Source organism: Pteropus alecto, unplaced genomic scaffold, assembly GCF_000325575.1.
Source record: "Pteropus alecto unplaced genomic scaffold, ASM32557v1 scaffold3, whole genome shotgun sequence".
NCBI classification, from domain to species: Eukaryota; Metazoa; Chordata; class Mammalia; order Chiroptera; family Pteropodidae; genus Pteropus; species Pteropus alecto.
In genome coordinates, this window is record NW_006442484.1 from 44,295,550 (window position 1) to 44,323,528 (window position 27,979).

The 27,979-nt window shown below is 32.5% G+C and overlaps 1 protein-coding gene across 3 annotated transcripts in view; it reads right to left on the reverse strand.

Moving 5' to 3' along the window:
• The window catches only part of OLA1 (Obg like ATPase 1), a 148,985-nt gene that overhangs the window by 51,079 nt on the left and 69,927 nt on the right, over positions 1 to 27,979 (reverse strand). For 2 of the 3 annotated variants that reach the window (XM_006921210.2, XM_015596787.1), the window contains one exon: positions 10,412 to 10,587. In XM_006921210.2, the coding sequence (XP_006921272.1) occupies positions 10,412 to 10,587 (176 nt within the window). Of the gene's footprint in view, positions 1 to 10,411; positions 10,588 to 13,785; positions 13,789 to 20,421; positions 20,428 to 27,979 lie in introns of those variants that run through there. The other variant, XM_025039400.1, reaches the window with a different exon arrangement.

Here is a 27,979-nt window from a genome sequence, read left to right on the forward strand (position 1 = left end):
CTCTCCCTTTCTCTCCTCCCCACCCCTTGCTCCTTGAATTATCTAGCATACGTGGCAGAATTCAAAAAGCCCAGCATCTATGAAGCAGGAGCAAAGGCCATAAAGAGTACACAGTGAGGTCAGAAAAAATGAGTAAGATGTCAAGAGAGTTAACAAACTAAGAAAGATTTTTAAGGAAACCAAAACCAAAGAAGGAAAATAACCTAAATTGGAGATTGAACTGATATGGCAGAAGACAAATAGTAGTTTGGAAGTCAAATGTGAGAAGAGGTTATACTGAAGTATAACATATACTCAGTGTAACATACATAAATTACATACAGCTTGGTGAAGTAGCACAGAATAAAGACATGGCTGTAACTACCACCCTGATAACATATAGAATATTATTAGTAATGAAGTCACAAAGTTCCACTCCTTTTCAAAGATAATCAACTATCCTGGCTTCTTTGCATTACAAATTAGCCCATTATTGGAATTTATAAAAATAAAATCATACAGTATGTATTGTGTTCAGCTTCCTTGTCTGATATTGTGAAATTCATCCATGTTGTTAGACGGAACAGTAGTTTGTGTTTTCTTTGCCATGTAATATTCCACTGTAGGAATGGTCCATAATTTATTTATCCATTCTACTGTTGATAGAAACTTAGGCTGTTTCTGCTTTAAAGTTTTTGATGCTATTAAAGCTATTATGAATAAAGCTGCTATAAAACATTCTTGAACATGTATTTTGATAAGTTTGTGCATGCATTTCTCGGTATATACCTAAGATTAAAATTGCTTGGTCATAGGTCAGATATTTACTCAAACTTAGTATATATTGCTAATCAGTTTTCAAAAGCAAATGTACTACTTACAACGCCCATCAGCACTGTCTGAGAATTCCATTTGCTTACCATTCTTTCCAATACTTGGTATTGTCACTTTTCTTAATTTATGGTAAGTGTGTGGTATTTCACTGTAGTCTGAATTTGCAATTCCCTAATGATTAATGGGTCATTTTCTTTTTCATGAAATACTTGTTCAAATATTTTGCCCATTTTTCTATTGGGATGTCTTTTTCTTATTTATTTGCAGTTCTTCGCATATTCTGTAGACAAGTTCTTTTAGATACTGCAAATATTTTTTTACTCTGTACCTTATGTTTTCTCTTTCTTGTTTAACAGATGGCCTAATTTTAATGTAGTCCAATTTTTTCCAGTCTTTCCCTTCATAGTTACCGTTTTTTTGTGTCCTGTGTAAAAAAAATAATTATGTATTCCAAGGTCATGAATATATTCTATGTTATATTACAGATGTTTTATTCTATAAGAGTTTCTCTTTTTACTCTATGTAAACTTAATGTGTATACTGTGAGGTGGGTGAGGATTTATTCTCTCTCCCACAAGGATATCTAACTGAGCCAATACCATTTCTTGATAAAAGCATTCCTTTCTCCATTACTTTTCAGTGCCATCTCTACCACAAATTAAACTGTGTCTGTATATATCCTTTCTGTTGTATTGGTCAATTGTCTATCCTTGACTGTCTTAATTACTGCAGATCTATAATAGTCTTGATAGAAGGCTGATGTATACCAAGTCCTCCAACTCTGTTTTTCTTTGAGGCTATCTTGCCTATTTTTGGACCTTTGCATTTCCATGTAAAATTTAGAATCAGTTTGTCAATTTCTATTAAAAAAAAACAAACATGCTGGGACTTCAACTGAGATCTGCTTGCATCTATGGATCAATTTTGGAGATATGACATCTTTAAAATATTGAGTCTTCTAATCAAAAACATGGTTTATTCATTCATTCATTTCTCTCAATAATGTTTTATAGTTTTCTGGGTAGAAATTTTAGAGAACTTTCCCTAGATTTATTCATAAGTAGTTGAATTTTTCGAATGCCTCTACAACTTGCATCTTTTTAAAATTTTTTCTTTAAGTTCTGGATTATGAAATAGAAATAATTTTTTATATTGACCTGGTATCCAACCACCCAGAATTTCATCTACTAGTTGTAGTGGTTTATATCCCCGGTTCTGTCATGTTTTCTAAATATACAAACATGCTGTCTGTGAATAAGGCACTTTCCATTTATCTTATCTAATATAAGAACCCTAGTACAAGACTGAATAAAAGCAGTGAGTGAGCATGACTTGCTTTGTTCCTGATATGAGAGAAAAAGCTTTCAGTATTTTACCATTAAGTACAATTGTTTACACAGGCTTTTATATAGATACCCTTTTTGCAGATTAGGAAGATTATCCTCTATTGTTAGAGGTTTTTAAAATTGTGAGTGATAAATATTATCAAATCCTTTTTCCAATGTATAAAGATCACAAGACTTTTCTCCTTTATTCTGTTTTATTAATTTTTGAATGGCAAACCTACTTTGCATTCTTGGAATTTTAGTCTTATTAAATTATCATTAATATTTATTACTGGATTCAGTTTGCCAATATTTTATTTAAGATTATGCATTTATGTTCATGAAAGAGATTTATCTTTAATTTTCCTTTCTTATATTGTAAGGTGTTGGTATCAGGACTACTCTAACCTCATAAACCAGTAGGGAAGCTTTCCTTTTCTGTTCTCTAGAAGAATGCATGTGAGACTTTAAATGTATAGTGAAGTAATCTGGGCCAGGAGAGATTTTTTTAATGATTTTAAATTGCAAGTTCAATTTCTTCAATAGATAAAGGACTATTCAGATTTTTGTTTCTTTTTATATTAGTTTTGTTAAGTAGTCTTTTAAGAAATTTATTTCACATATTTCTCAAATCACTGTAATAAGTTGTTGGATCTGTAGTAATATTACTCCTTTTTTATTCCAGATAATGGTTATATGCTTTTTTTCTCCTTCACCAGCCTTGCTAAGAATTTACCCATTTTATTACTGTTTTTAAAGACCCGAATTTTGGCCTTTTTGGGTCTCTTTGTCACATTTCTTTCTTTTCTGTTTTATTAATGTCTGCTTTCATCTTTATTGTTTCCATCTACTTTCCCTGGGTACTTTTTTCTAACTCCTTCCATGGATACTTTGAGATCACGTAAAACTGTGAGTAAAACTGTAAATTTATAGAACTTGACTGTATACATCAGACAGGAATACAACAAATATTGACTGATATTTTATATTTTCATTATCATGGATTAAAAATATTTTATTTCCATTATGATTTCTTCTTTAAAACATGAAGTCTTTTAGAAGTATACTATTCTAAACATTTAGGAATTTTCTAGTAATCTTTTTATTATTGATTACTAATTTCAATTTCATAGTGGTCAAGTATCATACTCTTTGATTTCTATCATTTGAAATTTGTTAATTTGCTGTATGGCCAATGATATGAACAATTTTGGTAAACATTCCATTTGTACTTGACAAGAATCTATATTTTGTGGTTGTTAGGTGCAGTATTCTATATATCTAAATTAGGTCAAGTTTCTTGATCACGTTCTTTAAATTTTCTATATCTTTACTGAAATTTTGTCTGCTTGTTCTATCAACTACTCAAAGGAATATTAAGATTTTCTATCATGACTGTAGATTAGGGCCTTTTTTTAAACTTTTAGTTCTAACAGTTTTTGCTTTACATATTTTGAGGTTATATTATTACTTAATTTTATCACATTTTTAGGCATATCACTAGGCATATTCATACTTAGAATTATTTTATCTTCCTGGTATATTATATTAAATATTTAGCATTAGCAAATGATCTATTTAACTTCTTTAAAGTCTACTTTAATATTAGTATAATATACCAGCTTTTTGGGGGGGTGGGGGAGGTATGGCTTATACAGTATATATTTCTCCATCCTTTACTTGCAATTTTTCTCTTAATGTTTAAGATGTGTGTCATGTAAGCAGCATAGAGGTGAGATTTTAAAATCCAATCTGACATTCTTTGTCTCATTGAATTTTTAAAGTTTTATTGAGGTGAAATTCACAAAAAACATAAAATTAACCATTTTAAAGTAATTTAGTACTAAGCATTTAGTTTATTCATGTTATGCAACCAGCAACTCTATCTACTGCCAAAACTTTTCCATCACTCTAAAATAAAACTCCATACTCACTAAGCAATTTCTCCACATTCTCCCTTCCCCACCAGCCCCTGGCAACTACCAGTATACTAAACACAGTTCTATATCTATCAATTTACCTATTCTACATATTCCATAAGAAGAAACTGGACAGGTGGAAATGTCAAGGAAAGTATGCCTGTAGCATATACAGCATAACATCAGTTCTTATATGAATTCACTCCCCTCAGGGTGGATATGAATTGATTGGGTCTAAAGTAGTCTGGCCTCAAATGAACCTAATCCTCGTGACCCTTGCCCCAAAGACAATACACTTTTTTGCGTTATCCTGAAAGTCTTAAACAGTTTTGCATTTCCTAACTGCTGTCCTCAAATAAATAATATTGAGCACTGAGACTTATAATTGCTAAGGCTCATACCATTTTAAACAGTATACTAAACACATTATCCAACATGGCGCTTTACTCTCAGTACTCTCCTAAAGGAATTTAACTCGGTCCACAGGTTCTGCTGAGGAGGCAGTCTTACCCACAACACAGTCTCCTGGCCAGAACTGGTGGGCACTTGACCTATGAAGTTATCTCACAAAGAAAGAAGAAGGGGGAAAGAAACTCTGCCAAAATGAGAATAAGCTGAGGCAATCAGATGCCTGTTCTGAGGATCAAAATTAGGAAATATCAAGATAATAGAATGAGACTTAAACTGAAAGCATATACTGAAAGACAAGATAGAGTGAATTACAAGATGTGACAAATAAGCAAATTGTAAGTAAGCAGAACTTATGAAGAAGCAGAAATCATGAATAAAAGCAGCATATATAAAACAGCAGATGAAGTCTAGCAGGAAAAAAACAGTCCAATGAAGCATATATGAAGAACATATGAGTTACATGAATGGGAGAGTACCATCAAAGAAGATGCTAGACTTCTGCTGAATTCCTGGGTGCTATCCTGGGATGATTTACAATTCAACTCCAAAAGGACTGGCTATACCACACTTCCTGCTCTTGAGTATTTTTGGATTTCCATTTCCCTTCTCACCTTTTATTTTAAAATTAAAAATCCATTTCTTGAAATAGCCTAAGTTGAGTTTGTTCCTTACAACTAAAATACCGCCCCCAAAAAAACACACACAATAAAACTTGAGATTGAATAATTCAAGATTTTCACCTCTAGCAGATACCTATTTGTTCACATAATGCATTAGCAAATAAGTGAAAAATTTCCCCTTACAATCTTAAAAGAAAAACAATAATTTGCTTAAAATAACGATTATAAACTGAGAAAGTAAAATATTTTATGCAGTGTTAAGATGATCATTAGATTAATGCTGGTCAATTATGCTTACACTCTCACTCTTCTCACCCCAATTCACAAAACAAGAGACAACTCTACCTCAATTTTTCCCACTGGCCTAAGAGCATCACTGTCAAAAACTCCTCATTTATGCCGAGAATAATTACTATGATAATCATTTCTCCAGGACCCATGAAGTAGTCCTACATACCATAGTTTGATTCCTGCACTGGTATTGCCACATCAAATTAAGCAACTTGTCGTTCTTAACTTTGAAATTTTATAATCCCTTTCCTAGCTTTGGGATATTGTATATTATGCAGACTCAATAATGAACTCCAATAATTTCCAATCACATTCCTGGTTCATACATTTTTTAATGGTCTGCTATATTTAATAAATATTTTTAACTTTGGGGTTCATTTCCATAAGCTTATTTTATAAAAGCAATAAAACCAAAGTAGAAAAACATTTAAGAGGGAAGCATTCAAAACTCTACCTCCCTAAACCAGTATTATCACTTAATATTTCCTTCTAGACTATTTTCAATGGAGAGCTCTTCAAAAATGTTATGACCACAATGTACTTGTATAACAATGTTCGTAACAGTAGCATGCACAATAGCCAAAATGTAGAAACAATTTAAATGTCCATAAAATGTGGTATATAATATTCAGCCTTAAAAAGGAATGAAATTCTGTTACATACTACAACATGGATGAATCTTGAGAATGTTATGCTAAATGAAATAAGCTAGATACAAAAAAAAAAAAAAAAAAAGTATGATTCCACTTTTATGAGGTACCTAGAACAAGCAAATTCAGACCAAAAAAAAAAAAAAGGAGACTAGAGATTACCATGGACTGGGAGGAGAAGGAAATAGGGAGTTGTTATTTAAAGGATACAGAGTTTCAGTTTAGAAATGGTAAGTGGTGGTGGTTGTACAATATTGTGAATATACTTAATGCCACTAAGTTGTACACTTAAAAGTGGTTTAAAGGGTCAATTTTATGTTATGCATATTCTGCCACAACAAAAACATTTTTTTTTAAAGTAGGAAACTTCTTTTAAAGTAGGAACATTGTTATACAAGTACATTGTGGTCATAACATTTTTGAAGAGCTCTCCATTGAAAATAGTCTAGAAGGAAATATTAAGCTTTAGGCTCTGTCTTAAAAGATGACTAAGAAATGGGAATGGAGGAGCAGCAAAGGGGAAAGTTCTAGCAAATCAACCCACGTGAAACCAAAACGTTTAGTTCACTGTCAGGAGAATTGAGAAAATGTAAGGCAAGGCCAAATCACAGAGAAATCTGTAAGCCAGGGACTTTACATTGGCAGTATCTAATAGGAAGATGGTGAGGTATGTTAATTAAAGGAATAATATAATGAGATCTGCATTTTATATTTGTGGAAAACAAGAGCAATAATGGAAGTAAAACAATCAGTTAAACTGCAAAAATAAATTAAGTATAAATGAGGCCCAAACTAAGCAAGTTATAAAAATGAGAAAAGAAAAGATATAGGAAAAAATTAGAAGATAAAATCAGTAGTATTGGATGTAAATGGTAGAGAGGAATCAAAGATACTTGTTTTCAGTTCAAACAATTTGGTTCCATTAACTAAGCTGGAGACTATAAGGACAGAGAGAATATGAGGAAAAAGATGAATAAATGCAGTTTAGCCTCGCCAAGTACTTTTAGTATCTTGTTCTTTTATAAGTGACCTTTTTAAGTTATATAAGACTAGTTCTGAAAGGATACATAAGAATCTAAAAAGGAGAAAGGGTAAATGAGGAGACAGAGTGGGAGGAAGAATTATGTGTTTACAGTATACTCTTTTGAATCTTTTGATTTTTAGTGAAAAACATCTATTACATATTCAAATGTTTTAAATTATTTTTTAAAGTTGTATAAAAATCAACTTTAAAAGCTGCTGTAAAAATAATGAGAAGAAATCTGCTAATGGCTATATGTTTTGGGGGACATTAATTATTTAACTCAGAGATATTGACAGGAAAAAAACATTAATTATGTCCAGTTGCCTTCTTTAGTTTGTTTCATTAAATAACTTAATTCTATGAATATTTTAAGTATGATAATTTCCAAATAATTGAGCAATATAAAATAAATTGTTCCTTAAAGCCTTCTATTCTATCTTCACTTCCCAAATATTGTTTTTCCAATAAAGATATGCTCAAGTCCTAACCCCTGGTACTTAGAGTGTGATCTTATCTGGGAAATAGTTCAGATGAGGCCATACTGGAGTAGGTGGGTCCTTAATCCAATTATGACTAGTGTCCTTAGAAAAGGGAAATTTAGACAGAGACACAGAGGGAAGATGGCCATGTGAAGATGGAAGCAGACTGGGGTTATAGTGCCACACACTAAGAAATACCTGGGTCTACCCGAAGCCAAAGAGCTAAGAAAGGATTCTCTCCTAGAGGCTTCAGAGGGAGCTTGGCCCTGCCAACACCTCAATGTCAGATTTTTAGACTGTGGAACTGTGAAAGAATACATTTCTATTGTTTTAAGCCATCCAGTCTGTGGTACTGATTATGGCAGTCCTAGGAAAGAATACACTTGGCTAATTAATATCAATAGGAAATGTTTATCCCGTTCTTGTCTTCTTTATAGTGCCTCAGTTTTATGACAGACAGCAAGACCCATTATAAAAGGTATCTTTATGTCAGAATTTATCAACCTTACACTTAAAGATTCTGATTTAGCATTAAAAAGTTGGTTCATGTTTTATGTTAGACTATTTAATCCAAGTTTTTCCAGCTTATTCACATTAATATACAAATGACATCCAAATCTAGAAAATATAAACTTCATAGAGGCTTGAATGCTGAATTTCTAAAAGATTATCCAGAAAATAAAGACACATTTGAATGAGTATTAAGGAATAATCAGGTAACTACCTAGCGAACAAAATGATCTACCTATTTTTCTTATAACTTTCAAGTAGCTATCTCTTTTATAGCCCAGGATATATGTCCAATTAAAGTCTCTGATTCTGTTAGCCAAGATTACAAACAGAAAAAAAAAGAAGCTAATCACATTTTATACCTTTAGGCCAACCGTTAGAGAATATAAGGAAATTTGGGGATTTTTTAAATTATTTTTTTTAGAAACTCCCCTACAAGAACTCCCCTACAAGAAACTCCCCTACAAGATTATGATTATTATGCAATCATAATCACATAGGCATCCTCTTTGTATTGGGAGAACTAAAGAAAGATCAGAAGTAAGGAAAAATATAAAACACCACTGAATTAAACTTGTGATTCTAAAGAACAACAGAAAATAAACAGAATGACCAAGATAAAAAATTTAAATGCGTATTGGGTGAAGAGACGTGTAGCAGATTGTTGGTGCCTGCCGATATCCCCTTTGCCCTCACAGGTCCAGTAGATGCTGATGGCTTCCTATTTGTAAGCATCTGTAACTCTGCCTAAGCACTGTGCTTGGACCACACAGACCTCAGGTGTCAGGGAGTTAACATTCCTAGGAGCAGTTGATAATCAACGACTGATAAAAATTAGTTGATAATTACCTCGGTTTCCTCGCCCTTCCAGCAGAAAAACTACAGGACACTTTCCGCCCTGTCTTCCAGAGGTCCTAAAAATGAGCCCTAGTTGTTCAGAGTTTCCACCTGCTCGTTTAGGTATTGGTTTTCTTCCCTTCCTGGTCTTAACTCCCCACTCCCTGATGTGTGCTTCCTGAGACAGATCCCAAGGAATCTACCTGCATTCCAATCCTTGCTTCTGAGGAAACCCAACTTAAACCCTGAACATAAGTTTAGATTAAAAGGCAGTCTCATACGACTCAAAATGGCTTTGCTACTCAAAATGGCACAGTCTCAAGAAAACTCATAAGGAGTTTCTTCTTAATCTTTTATATATTACCTTGCCTATACAATTTTTCAGGTTAGTGAAGATGGAACTTATCCTGAAGCCTATGACTTCTCATGTGTGCATCTCTTCCAGCTTCACATATTCAACCACATGTCTTTTCCAAGTTTAGTCAGAAGCTTCAAAATCTTTCTCCAGTTCAAAGCTAAAATTACAGTTTAAATAGGAAAATAAATGAAATAACCATGACGTTAAGAGGAGTAAAATGAGCTGGGCCTGCTCCAGACTATCAAGGAAATCAGTAGCACAACACAAGTCTCTGTGTTCCAAGGCCAGGCACTTAAGACCATAATTTACTAACAGTGTGCTTAAGTTTAGAGGTTAATTCTATAGTTGATTTCTCCCTTAATGGTATGAGCTTCCTAATCAACTCTGAGTTTTCCAAACTTATTACAAATAAATAAAGGGAAAAAATAAGACTCGGTTTCCGAAAATGAGAAAATAAAAAATAAGTACATGTATTAAAAATACAAGAAATGTTTTTAAAAAGAAAGAAGAGCCTTCCTTTGATGAGAAAGCATAAAGAACAAGAGCAGTTTATGGAAGATGTTAATTGTTAATAAATGAGAAAATATATAATTAAAGTATTGTACTTTTTAATGTAAAAGATAATTTGATCATATTTAAACTAAAAGCTTCAAAATGGATTTTGAAACATTTATTATAAATTTACTAATAATTATTCACTACAATGTGACAGAAAACATGAATATTAAAGACATTAGCATGTTTTCACGCCATAAAAGATTAAAATTATCTACTTTAATAGTGCATTCATTGTTAACTCCTATGGAAGACAATTCCTTGTATAAGTCACTTCGTCGAATCCACAAAACTCATACATTCAGTCATTTCTATAAATCCAGTAAATTTTTCATCGTAAAACCACACTTCTTTAACACTAAAACTTGAAGATATATATAGTAATAATATAAACACTCACGATTACTACTAAATATGGCTTCTTAAGTTAAGAACACATTAAATAGCCTGTTGCTATGTTTTGTTGCCAAGAAAATGAAGTTTCTCAACAATTTTTAACAGAAATGATCCTTGGATTCTAAAATTCCATAACAACATTAGATATTTTGTGCTTTATTTAAAAAAAATAATCAGGAAAAATGAACTAAAGTATCTAAAGAAGGTATAAATTTTCACTTACATATTCGGGTTTTAGTTTTTTATCTCCTCCTCTCACAGCCACTTTTTCTAGTTTATCTATAATGGGTCCAATCATTTCCTCATCTTTAAGCTGAAGCTCTTCATGTATTATTTCTATATCTCGAATAGGATCTACACTTCCTTCAACATGCGTGATATCGTCATCTTCAAAAGCACCTAAAATGAATTAAAAGGAAGCAATTCAATAAATAATACAGATCATTGTTAGAATAAGTAATGATTCCTTTTAAGGTTAACAATTTATACAAATTATTCTGAATTCTAGCAAGTAGGACAGTATTTTTTCCTATTTAATAATATTTAGGGCACTAGCAACGAAACAAATTCAAGAACCTCAACATTTCACAAACTGATTGAAATAAATAAAATTATGATCTACACAGAAAGAAAATTATGCTCCAGAACTACTGGCATTTTCAGGTTTGGTACATTAAGATACTGAATTCCAGTCATGAGAGCCTGAAGTTTTAAAGTGCACGATTAGGGTTTCCAAGGGAAACCGGATTTGGGAGAGGCGGGTAAAATCATCTGGCAGACCTCTTCCCTGCTTCAATCTACTTTATCACTGTGGTTCTGACGGTGATTAGATAATGAACCACTCAGACACACAATTTACACAGCAGCTAATTTCATCGGCCTGATTTGAGGGTATGGTTTTTAGGGGGCTATCAAAGAAACAGATGAAGGTGCATTTGTCATATATGAGTGACAACTATTCACACTATCGGAACAAAATGGTGCTGGCCCTTATTAGAAACACATGCTATTATCACATATTTAAAGTGCAGTTGAAGCCATAATTTCAAATTGCCAACTGGAAACATAAGGGTAAAACAACCAGATATTACTGAAGCATGTGTACTGACTTTATGCCCTTTTGAAGACATAATGTGGCAACATAATTCAACTAGGATTTACTCAAATTAACAGATAAAGAACAGTATCACAAAATGAACAAATACTAAGAACTAAGATACATTGTAAACAGAAAGCAATGGCATATCCATAAAACAAACACATTTGTAAACAAATTAATTTAAACTAATTTCACTAAAATTACCAATTAGATTATACTCCCAAAATGAGATGTTTTCGTACATAAAGTATCAATTATTTTAGACAGAGATGCCATAGGAATCATGAAAGACAGTTTGGTTGAGTTTGACAGGAGAAAAATAGTGACTATAGCTCATTCTTACATACCAAAGACCAAGATATTCTCATTAAAGGTTACAAAGTTTTTAAATATTATTTCCCAGAATTAAAAATAAGCTGTTTGTATCTCAATGTGGAATCTTTTAGTAATAATAATAAAACATAACTATATTATTGCAATTAAAATATAAGTATTTAAAATAATACTTAAGTACTCTTGGCATCCAACTGATGTATTATATAGTGCCAAATTCATATGGACTTGAAACGAGGAGGTACATTATATCTTATTAATAAACACAACAGACGACAGTAATTTAGGTAAACTTTCTGAATATTTTAAAAGTATGAAAGAAGTCTCCTTGGAAGCACTACACTGTATATTTCGTATGATTTGAGGCATCTTACATAAATGGCACAATAAAATAGGAAAATAAAAATAAAAGTTAGCTTCCTGGAAGTCTGAGCAACAAAGGAAACAGTCATTTCAGTTACAGCAATAACTTAAACTTCTTCTGACACTCAGAATGAAAAATATCCTATATAGTTGTTTTTATGCAGGGGCCAATGAGTAACTACTATAGTGATATCCTCAACAACATCCCTACAAGTAGAAGTATCTATGTGGCAATTTTAATTACAACCTTCAATTTTAACCAAGTAAGTAACAGAAACTTCATAATCATAATTCTTCTGGAAGCAAAGAAAATAAAGCTCTCTGATAATCTAAACTAATCCAAATAGAAAAGTTAGAATAAAGGGGGACAACCACTTATCGATCTTACTGCTTTCAAATTATTCCCTTGATTGCACCATGCCTAGAGTCTGCCAATAATCATCACTAATCCATTCCCTCTACTATAAGAATAAAAACTCAAACCACAAACTGTACACACTGGATTACACTGTTGTTCCTATGCTGGAAGTTATTATTATTAATATATTTATTTGTATGTGAAGTGGTAACATACTATATGAACATAAATTTATTTTTGATAATAAATATTGCCAAAAATTAAGATATGTAAAGGAATAGTAAAGTTATCCTTTAAAATGGAATAGCTTTCTTATGAAATGAGACCTGAAACAGGTGTGAAAATTAAACTTATGGAAAAAATGATGGCCATTTGGGCAACTTCTCACTTCTCAGAACCAAAAAATTAGACATTACTTTCCAAAAACATGTTCCTGAGTAAACAGACTTTACCATACACTTACATTATAGCATTCTTTTACATCTTATCTTTTTTAGTACAAGGTTTAGTGGTTATGAATAAGAGCTTTGAAATCAGACAGGTTTACTGGTCATAAAATCTTAGACAAATCACTGAACCTCTAAGGATCTCATTTTCACATCTTAAAAATGAAAATGTTTCTACTTCTCAGAGAGAATGGGTATGATCAAATCAGATAATATATGTAAAGGGTCAAGCAGAGAACCACAGAACTCTTTCAGTGACTGAGGTATACACTATTGCTTTAAGATGTAGGAATTAGTGGTTTAAATTTCATGGCAATATACGCAAACATTAATTTTGAGTAATATCATTTCACGTTATTCAATTCTTCAGAAGAGGTTAAACTTCATGAGTTTATAGCCTCCCTCCCCCCCACCTACCAATTCTTATTAGTTCACCAGAACATTTTTACCCTAGTACACAAAGTTATTTATTTCAACTTCACATTAACTAAAATAATTATCACAATTCCTCTTTGGCGAAAACACTGGACTGGTAAAGATGACTTTAAGTCATCTTGAAGACTACACTATCTTATACTGAATTGTTTGGTGAGGAAGTTATTTCCATTTCAATTCTCTTTTAGCCTTCCTGATCATGTCAAAGAAAGTCTCAGTTTGCTGCTGTTCATCTTAATGTCTAACATTTATAAATTTTTATATCAACGGAGTAGGCCTCAGCCTCAGAGCTTCTAAAGGCCAAAAACTTTAATAAATATGTAGTTCTCATTGTATTTCATTGTATTTACTTTTATTATCTTCAATTTCAGCAAGTCATACTAATTTTCCACTTACATGAGACAGTTTAAATAAATTTAGTCAAAAATGTGAGACAATATTTTTTAAATAAAACCAAGAAATGTCTGAAAATATTAACTATGGTCATTTTGATGATGCAATGTTATTCAATTTTTAAAAACTTTTTTGGTACTGCTCTATATAAAATCGGGTAAAGCTTATGCGTGCTGGGGTGTGGAGAGGAGAGTGCACTGCTGTATAATACTTTAGCTAGGATAGTTAGGGAGGCCTCTCTGAGGAGATGTTGGAGTGAGACCACAATGGTCAGAATAAGGCAGTAATGTGAAGATCTGAGGGAAGAGTGTTCTAAGACTTAAGTATAAAAATCCTAAAATGGGAATAATCTTGAAGTGTTTCAGAAATAGAAATATGATCAGTATGGTGAACCACAGCAGAGGATGGTAAATAGAGTTTAAGTTGGGGAAGTAAGGCAGTTCATGTACGTCTGTAAGCTATGGGAGTCTGGCTTTTATTCTAGCTGTAAAAGGAAGCCATTGATTGGAGAGTTTTAAACAAGGAGGTGGCAGAGTAATAAGTTCAGATTTATGATTTAAAGAGGCCACTTTGGCTACTTTAAAAAGAAGAGCCTTTAAGGAAGGGACAGAATGATGACACAAAGACTAAGTTAGGAGGTGACTGTAGTGGTACAGATGAGAGATGATCAGATGAGTGGTAACTTGATATAAAACTGTAGTTGTAGAGAAGATGAGAAGTATCTGTACTGGGAATATATTTTAGAGATGGACTAGATATAAGAAAGAAGGTCATGCCTGGAGATAGAAAATTAGGAGTTATCAGATGTGTTTAAAGTTATGGGTCTGGATGACATCATGTAGGGAGAGCACTCTAACACTCAGATGTTTGATAGGGAGGGAGACTTGGCGAAAGAAACTAAGAAGGAATAAGAAAAAGAAACGTAGAAAAAGAAAAAGTAAAAAAAGTAGGAGTATGCTCTTATGAGAATGAGGGAAAGAAATGTTTCAAGAAGAAAAGAGTATTCAACTTGTCAGATGCCATTTAGAGGTAAAGAAAGAAGTACAGAAAGCTGATCGTTGATTTTGGTAAAAGTAGCTCTTCGAGAAATACTTTAATAGCTATATCTCTTTTCGTTACTGTCTATTTCTTCCATATATCAGAGCTGAAAATACAATGACTCAAGGATATAAACATAAACCTATTCTCTTATTTCATGTAACTTAAGAGTATAAAAGAGCCAAATTTTAGCATTTCTAGGTTCATTCAGGTTTTGAGGATTCTTCTCTACATAAACTCTAAGAGGACTAATTTATATAAGGTATAACACCATAAGATTACTCAGTCTTTGAAAGAGATCCTGTCAGTCAAGAAGATGGTACATTTAGAAATCAGAGCCACATGCAGTTTCACAATCCAAGTAAGCTGGCAAAAACACTGAAACAGAAACTGACCAAAGTGCAAGCTAGTCAATCAGATGCAGAATCATCAACACCATACATGTCACCAATATTGAAAGCAGTAAAATCAAGTCACATATAAAGCTTCAAAATTCTCCAAGGTAGCTCTATGCCAAAAAACAGCGGAGCACTGTCTTCAGAGTTCTAAGGAAAGAAACTGTAACTCAAAAATGCTGTATCTAGCCAACCTGTTTTTCATTGTCACAAAGAGAGATTAAAAGCAAATAGACTCTGCACTTAATATACTCTTAACATATAAGTAAGACTAATCACAGGAATTATGTTAATCAAATAGAACATAAGTACTATATTATAAACTATGAGTAGTAACATTAAAAACTCAAAGATATGAAGGGGGAGGTAAAAATATTTGTGTGCTCGTTTCCTTATCTTTCACAGTAAGGAATCGACAGGTGCCAAAAAAGATGAAACATGTAATTAAAAAGTAATTCCTCCAACCTTTTTCTTAACTCTAGCAGAATCAATTAAAAACATAACTTTTGTCAAAAAAAAAAAATACTACTTACAGTTCAGTAATTTCTTCTGTATTATTCTAGTTCTTTTTCTTTTTTCAAACTCAAAATAAAACTTAGTATTCTATTTAAAATGGCAGATACTGATGATCAGATTTATATAAAATTGTTTCTCATTCTTAACACTGATCAAATGCTAATGAAAATAATTCCTGGGCAGTGAGCTCTCGAGCGATTTTTAAATCATTTTATCAGTTTTATCTTGCTTAAACTTTTTACAATGAACATGTATTGTTTATATAAAAAAGCCATTTTTTTTTAAGTCATTCTCTTTAAAACACAATAAACAAGTTTAACTTACAAAAAAACTGGTGCAAATTTTAGTTAAAATTTTGGTTTTGCTAAACCAAAGGAGACACAAGGAGAAAATCACTACTACCATGAAATTTACTTTATATCTATATTTTTCTCTCTCTCCCTCCTCTCATTTTATATACATATAATACATATATATGTATTATATAAAATGAATGACTGAAAATAATACTAATTATAGTAAACCCTCATTATTAAATTGTTTGTTATGGGAGATAATTAACCATAAGTTAACCTCAGACCGAATTCCATCATAAAAAATTTTAACCAAGCAATCCTGCAATGTTTCCTTTGACAACAAAGCACCTCTTTCAAAACTTCTTAACTTCTCTCACACTTTCAACACTTTCAGAACCTCTTCTTTCCTGCTACCCAGCAGATGAACATTCTCACTTTACAGGAAAAATGCGTGTCATCTCTAGAACACCAAACCCCCCATTTTGTTTTTACCCAATCTTTTCTTCTTTCCAGAAGTAAAATGGAAAACATTACCTTCTATTATTTATGGCCACTCTCTACCAGCTCTGCTCTGGATCTTAGCCTCTCCCAAGGAAGTTTGTTCCACGAGCTTCTTTGTATTTCCCGAGACCTCAATCTATTATGCCTCTCTTTCTCTCTTTCTCCTCATATCATTTGTATAATCTCCATTTCCACTAATACTTTCACATCAACATTTAAGTAAGCGGGTTTAAGATTCCACATTAAATGAATCATGTCAGTCACCCTTAGACATTAATTCCCATTCCAGTTATGGCTTTCTTTCCTCCAGTTCAGAGTCAAATTTCTTGAAAGAGCTGTCTGTACTTGTTCCCTCCACTTCTTTACTTCCCATTTAAAACCTACCCACTGCAGTTTGGAATATGCCTCCACCATGCTATCGAAAATTGACCTCAAAAAGGACAACAATGATTTGCCTTCATGAAGCTGAATCAAATGGCCATTCTTCAGGAATCTTGAATGACCTCTCAGTAGGATCTAACTTGAGAGCACTGACATAGTCTCTTTCATTGCTTCTTTCTAACCACATTCTCCTGATTTTCTTTTATTTTCTCTGGCCATTTCTTCTCAAGCCATTCCTTGTCTTGCTCTAACTACCCCATAAGTGTTGATATCTTAGATTTTCTTCTCTTATCCCTTTATTACACTCATTAACAGAATTTCTAGCCCAGAACTCCCCTGAGTGGTTCCAGTACACTTTGAGATAATAGCAGATAAAATGAACCAAAAAAAGTCTTTTTAGTTATTATATAAATCATTTCTATTATAAAACCCATTCACTAAGTGAATAAATGCAAAATGTCAATGCTTATGCTAAAGCTGTGACTTTTAAAATTTGTGTACTTCCTTTACTAGAAAGCCATTCAGAATACAGACATAATATTTGACTTGGTGAGACACATTTGACTGTCTATATGTATTGAAGATTCTGCATGTTGGTATGATGTAGCAGAAATGAGTTTGCTATTTTAAACTATTATAAGTGGACTGAGATTGATCAATTTACTCACTTACAGCCTATCTTATCCCATAAAGATTTGAGTAAAAAGGATAAATCTATACTCTATTTAAGATACTAAATCTAACTGCAAAGGACTTCAGTAATAAAAATATACTTTGGATTCACTGATTTGTGATATCACTACTTAAATTCAGGCTATCTTCAATTTTCAAAAGCAAAGCATCCCTAGCTAGAAGTAGGAACAGTTTTAAAACACTTTTTTAATTTAAATATACAGGCTACAGAGCAGCACTTCATAAACCACCTATCATGGAAACATTGATATTCTAAATAGCATGCCTAGAACTTTTTTTTTTTTAAATAAGAGGATATGTGGTCAAGATGGACCTATTTAACATGTTTTTCCCCCATATCTGCTACCCCTATATAATGCAGAGATAAGGAATTCTCTGGTATATAAACCAGTGCATAAATTGTCAACCTCTCAACACATATGCAAACCATAATATGCCTTGTTAAATATAAGTTCTCCCTTAAAGAAAGCTTTCTTATATATCTAACAATATGATGAGTCTTGTGAGAATTAAAAACAAAAATCAAAATAATAGGACCTTGGTCTCAATGACTGCACAATCTTGTTGGGAAAACTAATCTAATCAAAAAGGAGACCAATACTCACTAGCAAGAACTTTAAATATAAGTTTAACAATAACTAATCGCCTAGGTCTTTAAATACAGAAAAATTAGTAAAGGTAAAGAAGATGAAAAAAGGCATGACAAGTAACAGGGAAAAGCATCAGAGAAAAAATAAAGGTTGAAATAAATAAGGTTTACTGAAGAGCTAACCACTGAGAAACTGCATTGAAGCATAGTAGAAGATAAAAATTTATTAAACCAGGTAGGGGGTGAGGCATAAGGAAGTTCAAATAGCAAGGTAAGTCTGGAACTCATCTGCTAGTCAATAGGAAGTTGGCATTGATTTTATGTTAGTAATGAATGGAAAGCAGTATTTTAGAAAGACTAACCAGAAGTAGGGAACCAGCTAAAAGAAAATTGCTGTACTCTAAATATGGTGATGAGAAAGTACACAAGAGTACTGATAGGAGATATAAAGAAGGGATGAACAGTGAGACTCAACTAAAGAAAAAAATATTAACTAGTAAAAGTAATTAGAGAGAGAGATGATGATGACAAGGTTTCAAGAAAAAAAAGATCCTTAGGGGGTGCTCCATAGTGTAGTGGTTAGCACGTCTGCTTTACACTCAGAAGGTCCTGGGTTCGCACCCCAGGTGCCAGGCCCCAGGTGCACTCCGAGTGTGTAGAAGAGATGCCCTGCCTTCAGAGATCCAATTCTTAAGAACAAATGGCAACATCCACAGGTCAGGGGTGGAAGTGTGGTAGGTGGGGAATTAAAGAGAGGGAAAAATAAATAAAATGATTTGCAAAAAAAAAAAAATCTCTATTTGTATTCAAAGCCCAAATCAAGGATGGATCCAAAAAGTATTCTATAACCAAAGCATAGATTCTAAAAATAATAATAATAATTACTTTTAATATTTAAAATATTATTACAAATATACTGAATCTTAAATCATAGCACCACAACATTCTGTCTGCTATATTATTTCACATTCTTCTCAGCTTGTCCTGTGTGGTAAATAATTAATGTTTTGAACATCTATATTCTAGTGAGAGTCCCATCAAAATCACTAAAATGTTAGAGGCTACATTCCTAAACCAGTAGAGATAAATTCTTAAATATAATGTTAGAAAACAAGGATATCCTGCTCAAAAATATCTTTATATTTTCAAATTTCTAATCCATTCTTCAAAGCAAACTCCTATCCTGTGTCAGAACAATGATTCCCAACTTCCTTATAATTCTATACCTCATTAATATTTAAAGAGGAGAGAGAGAGCTAAACTTGGATTAGCAATTCCCTTAACATGTATAACTTTATTCATAAACACTGGAAAATGCCAGTTCCTATTTACTTTCCATAAATGACAAGACAGAAATTCTTTGTTGTATGAGAGGAAGAGTAGTTTAAAGAAGGAGTTAAACAGTTTATTGCACACTCCAAATACTCTGATTTAAACAGAAGTATAGTTTAAGCCCAGGTTACAGATGCACTTTACAATTCTAGTCTTAATCTAAAGCCCCTTCTCATCTTGACAATAAAAGTGATTTGAGCAAAAGCACAATCTAATTCATAGCTAGACCTCAGCTGGTGTAATATTTTTTTGTCTTTACATTAAACGTGCAGTTTCAACTACTTTCCTCAAGCTAGAAAGTAGGAGAAGGGCATCTCAATTTATTATATTTACTTCAAAAATTGCCTTCTTAAAGATATAAGGGAACATGGCGAATTTTGGAACACAGAACTAATAAATCATTCCGCTAACAAAATTCTGCTAAAAAGGATGTAGGTTTAAGTCTCTAAGCTTTCAGAGTTTGAAGCAAATGAAAATGGTTGTATCAATCAAATTTTAATTACTTTAAGTGGATATATTTATATACCTCTGGAAAAATAAAATATTTTGTAAACATGTAAAAATGGAAATAATTGGTATAGTAATACAAACTGTTAATTACTTGATGCAATAGTATAAATGGAACAGCATAAGTAGACTTGGTGGGTTATACTTATTTACAATAACGAATCAATTAAAAGTAGCCTTTAAAGTCTTTAACCTTCATTTTCCAGGAAAAAACCTATTATTTGAGATACAGCAAAAGCCCTAAAATAATTAAGTCTATGCCACAGGCTAATTGTTTAATGCTGGAATAGAAAGCAGAACTATGGGTAACCTGAAGAATTTGTTTTTGCTTTGCTTCTCTTCTAGAGCTCTCCCTTCCTTCTCTCTCATATACAAAAAGACTCCAAAACTAAGCCCTGGCCAAGAGGAAGAAAATTACCATCCCTCAGACATATTCGAAAATTGATCAAGGTTTTTCAAAGTTTAGTAAAATAAAATGCACATGTGCCTGACTTTGAGGGACCAATCTAAAAGAAATTATAAATGATTCAAGCAGGACATTTACACAAAGTAGTTAACTTATATGAAAGCAAGCAAGCAATGTCTTAAGACCAAAAAAAAAAAAAAAATCATTCCTAATCTTGAGAGAAACAGATATTTAGTATAAGAGAGAATAATAAAGTGAGCTGGTCAGGTTCTGAGAAAACCTGAAAATTTGTTTATTATTTCCTCCTAATTTTAAGACTTCAAGTAAATTAAAAATAATATGCTTTCAAGCAGTGACTCAAAAACAAAACATTAAGTAGGAAGAATGAGATGAACAAAGAAAAAAAGATATAGGCATAAAGACATAAACATATTAAAATTGGACCTTATATTAGTGTAGTAGCAATAACTTTTTGGTTATTACTGATACCACCTAATGGATTAGAAGCAATACATTACAATATCATACAATATAATTCTTTTAAATATACAGAATACCAAAAAATTCTGCCTAACAATTACAGGTGCTGTATTTATATTGTAGGTAACTAGACATCCACACCATTAGGGAATCCTAAAGTCACTTAAAAGTTATGAATGATAACCCAGAGTCAACACCTGTACTTAGTTATATTCAGTTGCTCACGTTTTACATTTTTAGTTGCTGCAACGTATCAACTCTTTCTAAAGAAGTAGGCAGAAAATAAGTATTTTAATGAGAACGAGCATTAACCTCTCAACAAGATTTTCACATTATTCTATATAATAAATACTTTAAATGCATAAAGGCAAATTTAATGGATAATATCTTGAATTAATATTTATTAAGATTCTCTTCAATTTTTAACGTTGAGCTAGCTGCGTTTGCTGTATTTAACCTTCCCAATGACCATCTCACTAACTTCCTAATTTCTAAAACATTGCTTAGCCTTCTACCAGTAGAATAAGCCCTCTGTAAACTGGCCTTGTCTCACCCTCACTCTCCACAAATCCTCAGCTCAAGTCAAACTCTGGTACTGACTCACTAAACGCTGAAAGTTCTTCAAATTCAACTGTCACTATATTTTTGCCTACTCTCTTCTCTAGGCTTCAAAGATGTATATTCTTACAAATCACATCCATCCCTAAAATGCACAGTTTAATATCCCATCATCTACAAGACAATTCTGGAGGAATTTAGGTCTAAGAAATCTCTACCACCCCTGAGTAACCTAAGAGGAGTTGTAGAGACTTACTTGGAATAAAGTACGGTAAAATCGATGGTTTAATATATTACCCTAAATATGCCTCCTGGGGAAAATCTATTTTTATATCTTTTTAAGGAGTAATGTTGTAAGGGGAAAAATGCAAAGAGAAATGAATAAGACTTAGCATTTATCTTTACTACCAGTACTGTAAGCAATGAATATTGAAGTCATGTGAACTCTCTGCCATTTAAGAAACAAACTAAACAGCAAATTAGAGCTTTATTTTTTCTAATGTTGGTATTCAATAGTAGCCCACCTTTCAAAATGACCCACTCTCAATGCTTCCATTTTACATTTTCAATGCTGTTACTCATCCTTCTGCATGGAATAGTCTTCTTCCCTAATTCTGCCTATCAAAAAAAGTTACAGATCTTTCATGGCCTTAATTAGATGTCACTGAAATATCTCTACAATGATGCCTTCTCTAACCCATACCCTCTATCTGAACTGTTAAGCATAATCTGTCCATTTTATTCATATGACTTGTAGCATGTATATCTAATATTAGAATACATTATTCTATCTTTTAGTTACCTAAGCTCAGAGATTCTGTCTTAAATGCCTTTCTATTTCACTCTAGTGCTTGATGAGAGCTGATACAAAATTAGGTATAAGATAAAGAATAAAAGAATCAATGTATAAATGAATGCCTCAAGCACTCATTAGCATTGAATGAAAAAATGTTAGAGGGAAACTACAAATTCCAGATGAAGCCAGACATGCAGCACAACAGCAAAGGATCAGTTTCACAGCACACAACAAGGTATTTCAAAGAAACCAGTGCTCCGCATGTCAAATCACAATAACAGGCATGAGAAGTTTCTTGTGTTTCATCTCTTCTCCCTGAATTGCTTGACTATTAGTGACGAATATTTATACTTATTTTCTGAGAACTTTCTGAATGTTGCACTGGATTATGTATTATGGTACAATTTTAAAAATTATAAATCAAATTAAGAAAAGGGAAAATAGACCTACATACTATAACTAAGACCAATAAATGCAGTCATACAAGAAAAAGAGAGAGAAGGAATTGATCAGCATGAATGAGAACAAAAGAGGGATGGCTTGAATTCAGACAAGGCCTTTATGAGACAGGTATTAGCAAAGGGAAGTCAAGAGAACACTCCAGGCAGGATGGAAGTATTAGTACAACAAGTGATTAAGAGCACAGACTTTGAAATCAGACTATCTGGGTTCTAACTTGGACTGTTTGATTCATTAGTTGTGTGATTATTGAATTTCTTTGTGGCTTAGTTTCCTTGTCTGTAAAATACAGACAATAATACCTACTTCATAAGATTACTGTGAATATTAAAAGTGATAATATATGTAAAGATCCTAAGGTGGTGCCTGGCACATAGTAAGTAAGCACTCAAAATATTAGTTATACTTATAAATGAAAACCTAAGACAAAGTATATAGGGTCTCTCTACCTTGGCACTACTAACATTTTGGGCCAGATAATTCTTTGTTGTGGGGGGCTGATCTGTGCATGTGGGATGTTTAACAGCACCCCAGCCTGTACAAACTAGATGCTAGTAAAACACACACGTGCACATGCATACAGGCACACACCCCAGCTGTGAAGGTCAAAAACATCTGTAGACTTTGCTAAGCCACAGTTGAGAACCAACCACTGGTGTACACTACAAGACAAAGATAGCAACCAAATGCTATTACCACAGGTTCAAATGTGCAGATGTGAGTTAATGAGAAGGTTCTAACGCTGAACTGAGAAGCAGAAATTTAATCTTTTAGATTATAAAATTCCTATGTAGATTTTCAGAGACAAACTTGTGATCTTGCTCTTGCTCATTTATTCATCTACATTTCTTTAAATTATGCTCACACTCTCTTTAAATGATTCTATCCATTATGTACAAGATCTAACAGCTTGGAGAGAAACTGATGGTCACAAACAAATCAATTGACTGTTGGGTACTAGTTATAGAAATAACAAAAAAAAAGTCAAATCTAAAAAATAATTAAAGAAAATCTTTACAAAGATTTCTTTGTCTAGTGTGTGGAAAGAATATCAAACTGAAAAAGAAATGAAATGTGGCTGGTCATATGATTGAAAGTGTATAATAGTTAAACATACATATTTTAAGAGACATAGTTAACAAATATTTACTGAATGTTTATCACAGAGCTGTGCTAGGAGCTGGAAGGAGAATTTCAGAGATGAGAAAAAGCTGCATAAGATTAGTTTCTGCCTTCAAAAATGTTTACAGTCTAATAGGGGAAACAAATCAGCACATAATACAAGAAAGTAAGTCCAGGATAAAGGGGAGGAGGGAGAGGGTCAGTATTCAGTACAAGATGATGGAAGAAGACAGCTTCAAGCTTTCAAACTGGAACATTGGTGTTATATAGATGCCACTTAAAATTTAGATTAAGATTCACGTACAGGTTTGATGGAAGTATATTCTTTAATCCCATATTTAAGTGCATTGATGCTGTGATAAAAGATAATATTGTCTCTGCTAGAGTCTGAAACTGGTATTTAAATGCTTGAAAAATGTAAACATGTGACAGGTATTAATCAGTCAAGTAAATGGCTGGCTATTAATTTTTTAAATAACTATTTTATAGCTTTATCCATAATATTAATGGATTATGACTTTTTTACCTAGTTTTTCTAAGATATGGGGAGAATAGAAGAAATGGTATTAGAATAGGAAAATGATGGTTTGACTAAATCCACATTACGTAATAGAGATTACATTCTTGAGTCCAAATGAAAAGTACTGTGCAGGTCGATGTCCCAAAATCAGATAACATACCTCACAAAATAATTCACTCTTAAATCCAATAATCCACAGTTCTAAAGAGAGAGCAGAAACATGGAAGGGTAAGGCCTAGAGAGATTAAGGATAGGCAAGTAATCATGCCTTTGGGAAAATATTGTGTAAGGTAGGTCACTGTATTCCCAGTAGTCTTCCAACCCAAGATTACTACTCTATTCAGCTTAACAAATAGGTGCCAACTACCTGAAAGATTCCTAGAATTCTACTGCTGTCCTAAAGTCCTCAAGATCTAGTCATCACCATCAATAGTTAAGACAGAGCAAACAATCACCACCAGGTGGTGCCAAATCAAAGCCAGTCCCAGAATGGATTTGTCTAGGCCTGTACCTTGCCACACCCTTCATCCCTTTGCAGGTAGCTGTGCAGGTTCACCCCCGTCATTTCATTCAGCCAGTAACAGAGTTACCTCATATTTTGGACCCATGTAGCATATTATAGCAGAGGAGGGGAGGTTACTGTAATATATTCTGGGGGGGCAGGGGGTGGGCAGATTGACAGTTTGGGCTTATTTAAAAAGACTAGTGACAGAATAAGTTAAAACAATTTTTTTTTCTTTATGCCATACTTCATTAATGTAAACAGAGATAAAGTTTTAAAAATAATCAGGAAATTATAAATAAGAATGCAATGTAGAAAAAGTTCTGACTAATTAAGACTTTAAATAGTTAAATATGAACACAACTAATGCTTTATTGTGTTAGGCTTTCCCACATGATACACTAATGAACCATGATCTACAACAAAAGTGAAAAGATATAGTATTAATGATCCCCCCAAAGAAAATTAGAAAATCCTAGATCTCTTTTGTCTTTAGAGCATAAAACATGGGGGACTACAGTAATAAAGTAAGACAAATCTCCACACTACTTCCCCAATGCCAAAAAAAGGGGAGTTCTCTAAATTCCCTTATGAATCACCTCAAATTTTTCAGTAAAAGACTTCATGGCAAATTTACGCCCCTCCATCTTCATGCCATCCACACCACCACCAGATTTTAGCACTGCTTATATGTTATACCTGTCAAGATCTGATGACTGTATGTTATGTATTCATCCGAACAGAACCACTACACTTAGTTACAGGCTATCATCAACCAATTCATTCTCTTGCTAAAATCAAGTCATCCAATTACTCCTTGACTAATCAAGGCTGTTTTGGCTTTTTCTTTTTTCAAAAGGTACTCAACAGCATAAACAGTTCACTTACAAGAAATGGAAAGGGGCTAATCAGCAGAATTATTGTTTTGCTGCTACAATTTGCAGTATTTAAATTTAGTTGCTGATTGGACTGAAAGTTTTATGATATAGCATATGAAACTAGTTTAATACAACTGTGAAGCTGTATAGCTTATTGTCTTGGCATGGTTATATTGGTCTACTTTGTAGGATAGACAATTAACTACTTTCTTTAAAATAAAGATATGTTAAAAATAAGTTTTAGTACACTTTCTCACATACATTGGTTTTATAAGCAAAGGCAACAAGCTATTAATTCCTGAGGATTGGTTTTAAAGTCAGCAACTGTGTGCATACATACTCATGTGTTTGTTACATTTGTATAAAAACTACAATTGCTTGGATTTGTAATCTACATTTATTCTGACTTCTAAGCAACAATAAAGAGACATTATTTAATTATTTGATTATTATTTAAGAATACAGGATTATCTAAAATGAGCACATTTTAAATAACTACATGTTACCCCTCATATAATTAATAAAACAGTGAGCACTACTAAAATGGGGAGTAATTCAATTACAAGAATAATTCTGTGTGCACACAAACTGTAAAATAAAATTATTATCCATCAATATTGTTGCTCCTTCTACATATAATTTCTGAGCAAATTTTAACAGAATGACTAAAGACAAATCTAAACACTAAACTAAAATCTTAAATTTTATTTATTCACTAAAAAATAAGAAAGGATTTATGTCAAAACCTCGACTGAAAATTTTGAAGAGATGAGATCCAGTCTTTAAACTTGTTAAATATAGAACCATATTAACAAAAAGGACAAATTTTATTTTGCAGGATGACGTGCTTTTATAGTAAAATGAAAAGTCTGGCTTTTTAAAACCTTAAAGCAACTAAATTCTTTATACATTAAAATATGCTGTGCACTAACCATCATCAAGAACTTACATATAGAAAGGGGAACAACACTAACATGTCTAAGAAGACTATTTGACAAATATATAAAGATTTCAGAGAAGTCTTAATTTCACAAATGCATTGACAAGGTACATAAATGCTAGTACATTTCAAACCAACTATGCTTAATTTCCAAACAAATGCTACCATTTAAATATATTTTTTTAAAGATTCAATCTGGTTATCTATGCTGAAATTTAAGAAAGCAAGTAAAAACAAAAATACATTAACAGAGAAAAAATATTCTTTAAAGATGAATATTTCTCAGAGTAGGCACACCTGCCGATATATTAAAATAAGTAAAATCAACTACAAAAGTGATAAATCAAATGCCATGGTAGACTTGACTTCTCGAGACAGCATTTTCAGCCGTCTTTTGTGGCTTTGTTTGGCGCCATAGTCCTTTAAGTTTTGTCTTCATAAAGCCCTAACTAGTTGTAATCATTTGCAGCCTAATTGTGGACATTTATCTGCTTTTCTTATGCATAGAACATAGCTATTAAAGCTGAATGGTGATGGTGTGAAGTATAGGTTAAATTGGGTGAAATTAAAGCAAATTACTCCGGGATGTGGAAATCTGAAAATAGAAACCACCAATGATTTGCAACCCTCTTGATGATCAGCTTCACAGAACCCTAAACGACAAGAAAACTTACATATTTTAAAGTTAACTAGGTTTTTTAAAAATAATATGTATAAATGTATTTTTAACTACATGCACTTCTTAGTAATGGTGTAAAGATTATTTGTTTAATTCAGCTGCAATGTTAAAAAGAGCTCTCGGGTTTCTATTTTAAATAGTATGGTTCATTTCTTAAATAAGATTTCCTTTCCATTATATACTTTCTTACCTAGCAGAATTCATCCAACTGTATCAAACGCAACAGTATATATATCACATATTATTTTGTTAGCTAAGTTTTAACCCTGAAAAGAATATTAATAATACTGGAGATGATATAATACTAAAGTTATAGTAATAAAACAAATTTAAAATGTAAACATAAATGTGTTATATCTATAAGCTTATTTTTACATGTCATATGTAAATCTGCATGGGTGACAAGTATACAGAAAAAATATAGAGGCCTAACAATAAATGTAAAACATAAAAATACAAGAATTTTATTTTCATTTATCTAAAATCTTACTTACTGCTTGATCCACAGATTTCGATAAAGACAATAAAAACATTTCCATTTGCACCTTGCTTATTTTCTTAGGCAAGCAAATAATGTAGTATAAGAAATTTGCTAGACCACAATATAGGCCAGCTTACTCTACAGTTGGAAAACATTTCTAGCAATTAAACTGACATCCTTTTACTGACTGTAATGTAGAAAGCATATTTCAGCATCTGAGGAAAGATGAAATTACATATGGCTCACACCTTCAAGGAGCTTATAGTCTAGTTAGAGAAATAAGACAAGCATATGT